Genomic DNA, 8,596 nt, shown 5'->3' with positions numbered 1-8,596 from the left:
ACTGTGGTCTTCTAAGGTTAGAAATGAGTTTGCTAGCCTGGACATCAGTGGTTGTGAAGCTTGGGGTCTGTGCTCAGCTGTAATTTGGGATCAAAGAATCACTAAGGGTGGAAAAGCCACCAAGATCATTGAGCCTGTGTCCACCACTAAACCTTGTCCCTGCCCCCTGCAGCCACATCCACATGGCTTTTGAACACTTCCAGGAATGCTGATTCCACAGCTTCCCTCTAGAGTCTGTTCCTTGGAGTCCTTCCAATGCCTTGGAGTGCCTTTAAGTGAAGGATTTTTTCCCAATATCTAATCTGAACCTTCCCTGGTGGAACTTGAGGCCATTTCCTCTCATCCTGTCAAATATCAGAAGGAGCCATTAATGGATAAAAGCAGCAGGACCCTGGGACCAATCTCCTGCTGTTCTTCTTTCCAAACAGAGATAATCATTCTGTGTAATGTTTTCATTGCAGCAAGTCTAGTACATCATTAGTTTCCCCAATTAGGTTATTGTTTCTCATTCATGCAACAATAACTTCATGTTAATGGTCACATTCACAAAATCATTCACACAGTCATAAATGATAGCATTGTGTGGCTGATCCGTGGTGTTTACTGATGCACTGAACTGAGTGGCTGATGAAATTAATGCACCGTGTTTTCTTCGACCTTCTCATTCACTGTTAATAGATGAGCTTTTCAGAGCTTAAAAAACAGTCTCTAGGGTCCCCTCCCCCAAGAAAGTCTTCCTATAATTGTTTTAGACTAAATGTACTTTTCTGTACAACTCTCTGGTAAAGACATTTTCGTTCTCCCAGAATCAAAATATTTAAAGTCAGGGAATTTAACATAAGAGAGCCTACTTAAACCTACATTTGTTAAAGCATGGAAATGCATAAAAATTACTCTCAGAGACTCATAAAATCTGTCCTATACTAGGAGAATTGAGGTAAACAAATGTGAAATAAAACTTTCAGCACGAAATTAGTCTGAAGACAAAATTGGTAAGATGTCCAAATACAAAGTACTGTCAGACTGATGTAAAGTTATTTAACTGTCTCCTTTATACTGAAATTCCTAGAGTTTTAATGAACTCCTTGGAATAAGCAGAGGAACCTAGGACTTTAATTTCTAAATATTATGCATAATCTTGCTTTTAATTCTATTTTCCTATAGATTTTCAGCCTGAAATCAATGTGAGATTTGTTGAACTGGCAACTCTCTAAGTCTTTAATTGCGACCATACAGTAATAAATTACTCCTTTGATTGTTTTATTGCTTTATTTGGTGGTTAAAACTGCTCTTGATTACTTATTCTGAGTGGAGGGAAAACCCTTCGAGATACTTAAGATAGAGTAAGTCAGGTAGGCATATTTCTGGCTTAGCAAGTCAAATTTATCTTCTGCTCAAGCAGAAATACCTCATTAATTTTAATGGGACTCGTACAGGATTGTGCCAGCAGCAGGTTTGGCTTTACACATCCCAGCATCTGTTGCTTCCTTTTCCTGTGGCCATGTACAGCTCTCCTAAATGGGAGTAACTGCTGCAATAAATGGTTTAAATGCAGATGTATACATCAATATCATTTACTCTGAAGGTACTTTGGCACAGCTGTCCATGGTGATAAACAAGGCATCTGGCTGTCCTTCCCATTTCCTGAGCTGCATGATATTGGTGTTAATTCCATTCCAGCCTAGTTTATAAACTACAGTGAATTAATCTGTCCAGTGACTCGTCCATAAACCCAATAATCTCACTGTTCTTACAGTCATAAATCCCATTCATGAGCTTTTTTCAGTTTATCTCCTGAGGGAATCTGATTTCCAAAGGTGCAGATCTCCACCAGCTCATGCAGATCCATGAGGCTGCTCTTCCCCACTGTTCAACGTGTTCCTTGCAAGTGAGGGGCCAGCAGCTGCTGGGAAGCCTGGGAGTGCTGGGAAAATTTGCCAATTGGTAAATATGGGATAGAGCAGACTCAGTGGCAGGATCAGTCCTAAGAATCTCAGGCCTTGAATGGGCAGGGAAGTGTTAGCAACAAGAGCTGTGTCCACCTAATGAAAGACAGCACTGATAACCAAAGAGTATTTATTGCCTTTACAGCAGGTGAGTCACCAGGGCACTGGAGCTGGCCTCCCACAGGGGTATTCAGGCTCCTTGGGGAGAGTTCTGTCAGTTCCCAAAATGTAAAAGGCAACTGACAATTTGACATTTTCCTGTCCATCAACTATAGATTTATTTATTTAGCCTACTGGAAGGTGTCCCTGCCCATGACAGGGGGTTGGAACAAGATGAGCTTTAAGGTCTCTTCCAACCCAAACTATTCCATGTTTCTATGAATCTATTTATATGAGAGTAGGATTTAGAGAGACCTGATGATCTGAGGATAGTAGCACACCCCATCTAAACCAGTAAACAGACTGGGAAAAGACATAATCACAAACATTTCAGTGAACAGCCAGACCATAAGTAAAGTGTTTGAGAATTCCTGTCCCGCTTCTGCATTGACATGAATTCTATTTAATATGACATTTTCTTTTGTGTCGGTTTTTGTAATTCTCCTGCTAACAAAAACAGCCCCACGTGGCTGCCAAATCTCCCTGCTGGCTGTATAACCCCCAGATGCTTCTTACACTCTGTAACCGTGGCAGAAATCCTGAGTCCTTCTCGCAAAGCAAACAAAGACCTTTGCTGTTATCCTTTGGAGAGGTGGTTGGGAACATTTCAGTGGGGTGAGAAGGGTGTGTGTGAGATTCTGAAGGGCAGAGGGAGCCAGGAGCCATCTTCTGCATTGGAAACACTTGGTGTTCGGGTGGTGTAGCATTCCTCTGAGATGAAAAGCTGCTCCTTCCACTGTGTGCAATTAAGTCAACACTTGAGTCACGCTTTCGGAATGGAGACAGGTAAACTGCTTTGCTCTAGGTTTGCTGTGATTTATGGTTCACTGTGGAATCAAACCCTGCAAACATTTTTGGCTCAGAGCTCTGCGACCGCTCTTTGCTGTCTGGGCTGGGCTGTGTGTGCAAAACAAAGGAGGAGAATGCAAAGGGGTGTAGGAGTGAGAGAAATGGGAAATCTCCTTGACTTTACAGGGCTCCAGTTCAGCTGATGATCTTGGCACCTTTGCATACAGACATCTGTGTTAGAGGGTGTGTTACAGAGGCTCCTCACCCAGCCTGCCTGACATTTAACTCCTTCCAGCCTCCTCTGTGGCTGGAGAGCAAAGGGGATAGTCAAGATGTGTCCTTTAGGCCTTGTTCCTCAGTAAAATATCACCGCTCTGACCTTGTACTTTTCAGGTGGCAGCTTTGCTTTGGGAAGGCAGTGCCAACCTCCAGCCTGTCTCCAGGAAATGCCTTGACTTTGCTTCTCTATGAGCACAGTAGTGATAGTGTGGCCAAGAAAAAAATGCATATTCACATGACATCCTTAAATTGCTATATTTGTCTTAGAATATTTTTTATTAGTAGGATTTCTGCAGCTCACAGAAGCCCAGAAGCTCCTCACATCCCTTTGGTTTCATTGTTATTCTGGATGAATATTGTTTTCAGCAATGCAAAGGAAAGGGAATTCAAGCACATGCAGAAATACAACTCAAAGGACTATAGCCTTCTAAAACAAAGCTGTGATGACACCTATGCTGTGGGATCTCTGGGTGTTTGCTGCAGCCTATCAGTGCTCTGATGGTGACTGCTGTACTTTCTGATGAATGCAAGAAGTGCAAGACTGTTACTGCCTGGCTTGCTCTGAGCACACACACTTGTCAAGCCCACCAAGGATTTAGAAATGGAGATGACTTAGCTTAGGGTGGCAGACAGGTCCCCAAGTGCCCCAAGCAGCCTAAGTGGTGATGCTTCTGGATGTGCACAGATGCAGGTAGAGTAAATGGAATTGCAAAAAGTGAAGAGTTGGGCAAGGTTTTGTGAGACCTCCTGACAGGCACCATTTGGATGTGGCATTTGGGGATATAGTTTAGTGGTGAACATGATGGTACTGGGTTAATGTTGATGAGCTTGGGAGATTTTTTCCACCCTTAGTGATTCTATGGTTCCAGCTTCTGCTTCAGCTATGACCATGGAAAAGGCAGCATGGCAAGAAAGTAGCACAAGGAGATACAGTGGGCTCTCATGAAGGGGTAAATCAGAGGATGATCTTCAAGTCTCAAGGGATGATGGCAGAGAAGCTCAGTTGTGTTTTCTCGGTGAAGCCCTGTCCAGCCTGAGGTAATGATGGTTGTGTTCACAGCAGTGTTCTGTTGTGTTCACATTGTACCCCATGCTGCTGTGAAGAGGTTCTGACCACAAGATGGTCCATGTCATTTCTGGGAATAATGAGGCTCTCTGACACTGCCCCCTTTGCCACAGGGGGCACAGGGACACTGACCAGTCCATCTCTAAGTGAGGATTTGTGCCAGGCAGTGTGAGAACACAACGGGGATGAGGGAAGGAGTTATTACAATGCCATTTTGAAAATACCACTTTCAAACTGCTATTCTCTCCTTTTCCTCTCTTGTGAAAACCACCATGTCCTCACCACCTCAGCTTTACTGGAGTTTCCAGTCTGGCTGGCTCCTCCAGCAGCCTTCCTGTAACTCCCTCCAGTACTCTTCCCCATCAGCTGAAAGGGCAGCAGGTTGTGAAGTGTCCTCCCAAAATCCCCTTACCTTGATGCAGGAATCTTCTGGGCGCTTCCAGCTGCTGTCCTGGCTGCCAGCAGCTGCCAGACTGCCTCATTTGAATAAATGTCTGTGGGTTTAAAAAAGGAATGTTCCTTCTTGGGTCCTTTGGAAAGTGCCTAGCAGGAGGTGAGCCCTCTCCATGCCAAGCTGGTGACTGTGAGGTAGAATGGACTTGGGAGGAGTCATAGGGTGAAATCTCTGCTCTTTTTCTGCTCCACTTGTTTGGCTTTGTTAGTTTTGTCCTAGCATGAGGAGTTTTGCTATATTAGGGCTGTTTTCCTTGGGTGGTGGCAGCAGCCTTGTATTTGTGGACCATAAAACTCTCTGTGAGCAAGGTCTGGGCTCTCAGAGGAGCAGCCCAGTTCCTGGCAGGGACAGACAAACTGTCCCAAAGTATTTTTCACTGCATGTTTTCTAGATCTGTCACCATCAGAAAGAGACGACTTCTGTCAGTGGAACTGCTGAGGAGAGAGGGCTTTGAATCTTCCAGTAACTCCATCAAGTGTTTCCATCAGGATAACCTAAATAACCAGAAACATACACAAACAATAACAAACCAATTACTAAAACACATTCAAGTAGAGGGAGACTTTTTTTCCCCACACACTAGCTTCCTTTCCTTTTCCTCTCCCTTTCCTTGCCATCATCATCTTTCTACCCTTCAAAGACACTTAATTCAGGAAGAGGGAGAAGAGGAAGAGGAAGAGTGGAAGAAATCAGTTCTACTCACTAAAAGCCTCAGGACAGTGCAGTTTTTTCTTTCTCGCTGTCTCAAATGCAAAGCTCATAACTTTTTTTCTGCCTTAAGCTCATGCCTTTGCGAGCGTTTGTGGTTACAGTTTCTATTTCTACACTGGCAAGTTCTGACTGTTTTTTGTTTTTTTTTTTTTTTTTTTTAACCTGTGAAGAGAATTACGCCTTCACCAGCATCTAAAAGCTGACTAGCCCTAAACTCTGACCTGTGGCATGCGCTTAAGACCCATCCCTTGCCTTGCGGACCACCAAGGATGGATCCAGAGCACGAAAAAGTGTCAGCCACAGGAAAAGCAGCATGGCTGGGAAGCTCCAGCAACATCAGCAAGGGCAGGAGGAGGCCGGGCCAGCGGCGGAGACGCCGAGTTCCTGGAGCAGGGAGGAGCCAGGAGCAGAGCAGCGCTTGGCCGCGGTCGGAGCGCTGGGCAGGCAGCGGCGTGCGGATGCGGGAGAGATAAATGAGGAGTCACAGCCAGGACGCAATTCCAGCCCAGGGCAAGGAGCAGCCCCTGCGGAGGGAGCTGCGGTCGGGGATCGCTGGAGCCAGGAACAGGGGGAGCCGGGCGGTTCCGGCCCCGCAGCAGCGCTGAGCGCTGGGCACAGCCGCTGGCCGGAGCGCCCCTGCCGCTGCTGCTGCTGCTGCTGCTGCTGCTGCCGGCTCCTGCTGCAGCCATGGAACCCAATGGCACATTCCTCGCCTGCAACAGTAAGTCTGGCCAAGTGTTTCAGCTCTCTTATATTGTCCAACAGCTTTATTTTCCCTCCTCTCTTCTCCTCCTTTCTCCGCTTCTCTGATTTGGATGTAATGGGACGTTTCATCGCTGTTACAGATTTTTTCTCTGTTCATCTGTGTTGGTGGGAAGGGTGACTTGGCTGGGGAAGCATCTGCAAGTTCAGAGAAGTGGATCCAGATCTCCTCCCCTTAATGGGAAACTGAAAGCTGCTCTGCTGAATAAACTCAGTGGGCTCTGCTGTCTCCACCACAGCCTGGATAAACACCTGGGCTCAGGAGCTGTCCCTATGACACTGCAAATATTTAAATACAAAATAAGTAATGTTTCTAAAAAAGGAAATTCTCTCTGCCCTTGCAGCAAGTGAGATTTATTCGTGCCAAGTCTGGGAGGCTTGTCTAATAGACAGGGTAATGAAATATCCCCCTTTATTCCCTCACCTGACTTTATATATTGCTTTGTTACCCCTTCATTGTATTTTACTTACTCTGACGAGCAGAAACAACTCAGTGACAGCTACAGGTTGAAATGGAATATTTTGACCCCCAAGAAATGGGAAAAGCCTCCAGTACTTCTTTTATTTCATGAGATGGGTGCTTTCTTACTTCAGACATGCTATAAAGAAAAATAAACTGATAGAACAATAAGTGATTACCCATGAACATAATAATTTTAGTGTTACCAGCAGAAATGTGAAAAGATTCCCCCAGGCTGATGAAATCTTCACTCTGATTTTCCCAGATGGTAGAAATCCGACAAGAGGGTGAACTAGAGGTTAATGTTAGAGTTTTTGTAGGTATCTCATTCATTATACAGCCACTGGGGAAAGAACACTAAGGAACACATCTGGAACTGTTAAAACATTTCCCATTTTGGCCTGTGGGTTATTTTTCAGTGAATATTATTTAGTCCTCTGGGTTTGGGAACCAAGAAGAATTCAGTGGCTGGTAATCTATTTTTTTGTCTGAAGCAGAAAAATACACAAATGTTGAATGAGCCAAGAATTTTAAAAAGTATTTACTGAAATTCCTTGACACATAACACACACACACACAAGTGCCAAAGCCACTCCAAATGCCAGGCTACTTAGACAAGAGGAGTTGCTCACATGTGGACTTCTTAGCAGGATCAGACTTGTGCTCTGCAGTTTGTCAGAAATTTCTGATACTGTGAGTTGTGGATATGCTTTGTCCCTAGCTCTATGTTGAAACTCAGTTTTTTCTTTCAATTTCTCTCTTTTTTTTCCCCCTGAGTAGATACAACAACAGCTGTATTTACCATGTCAGAATTAATGTGGGCTATTAATACTCTTTCTCTTGCCTCATGAAGTTGGTTTGTTTCTGCACTGGGAGCCCTTGTGCTCAAAGATTGTAGAATAGCTAATTTGTGCTATGCCTTATTCTTATACACTGACTTTTTACCCAAGACACTGTGCATATTGTGAGGGGAATGCCCTCTGCCACAGTCCAGAGGGAGGATCAGCTTGTAAAATCCTACAAGACAGGCCATTCCCTTGTTTCCTCTGCCAGCAAGTCCTCAGGATTAACATCTATATTGAAATTTCCAAATGAATCATCTCCACCTGCCCTTGTGAGCTGGGAGCACTGAGGAGGCTCCTTCTGGACTTCAGGCTCCATGGGTGGGGGTAATGCAGCTTGGCATCAGCTGGGGTCTGCTCTGGAGCAACTGGTGACTTTGATCTCCTTTCCTGGCAACAAAATGCTCCCAGCACACACCTTTGATGCAGGTTGTGCTTGGTGCACTATGTGGGAGTTTTGTGAACCATAGTTCCCCATGGTCCAGGGGAATTTGGGATACTGACACATCCCATTATATTAAATAGTCAACATGTCCCTTTTCCAGACAGGACAAGTAAAATTCACTTTGGGTCATTTTTATTTTGACACAAAAGCTGCTAAACTTTCTGTCTGAGCAATGTCTTTTAGTAAAACTAAAGCCCACATTTGGTTCTGAGATTGTTGCCAGTGTGTAAAGCCCCATCAGGCCCAAAAGTAGCTAAGACAGGGCCAGAGGATGCTTGGGGAAAAACAGATTTTAATGAGGAAACGAGAAAGAAAGAAAGAATGAAGAGGGAAATGCATTCACTTGGAAAAGTGCTGCAGGTAGCAGAGATGAAAGGATTCAGCCAACTACAAGGAAAAGCAACAGGGAGAGGTGTGTGGGAAAGAGATGGTTTGTGTAGGAATGGAAACTCAGCTGCCTAAATAGGTAGTGCTGGGAGCCAAAGGTGTCAATGATTTGGGATCAAAGTAGAGTTTCCTGTACAGGGACATCAATTAAAAAAAGTATTTTGGAAGGAAAGCTGCAGATAAACACTTGGTGATTTGATCACACAGGGTGGAATTCAGCTGGGTCAGCGCCGGTATCTCTGAGAAATTTTAGGCTTACAGGGATCTAGACAGGAGGATTGTATCCTGTTTTCTCC

At 44.6% G+C, this 8,596-nt stretch overlaps 1 protein-coding gene across 1 annotated transcript in view; it reads left to right on the top strand.

Moving 5' to 3' along the window:
* The first annotated feature begins 5,782 nt into the window (after nt 1–5,782).
* The window catches only part of PLCD1 (phospholipase C delta 1), a 50,494-nt gene continuing 47,680 nt past the window's right edge, over nt 5,783–8,596 (top strand). The window contains exon 1 of the mRNA XM_014873692.2: nt 5,783–6,125. Within this exon, the coding sequence (XP_014729178.1) occupies nt 6,092–6,125 (34 nt within the window). The 5' untranslated portion in view covers nt 5,783–6,091. The remainder of the gene's footprint in view (nt 6,126–8,596) is intronic.

Source organism: Sturnus vulgaris, chromosome 1, assembly GCF_052056855.1.
Source record: "Sturnus vulgaris isolate bStuVul1 chromosome 1, bStuVul1.hap1, whole genome shotgun sequence".
NCBI lineage: Eukaryota > Metazoa > Chordata > Aves > Passeriformes > Sturnidae > Sturnus > Sturnus vulgaris.
Note: the sequence above shows the minus strand (reverse complement) of the source record. Positions and strands in the feature narration are given on the sequence as shown.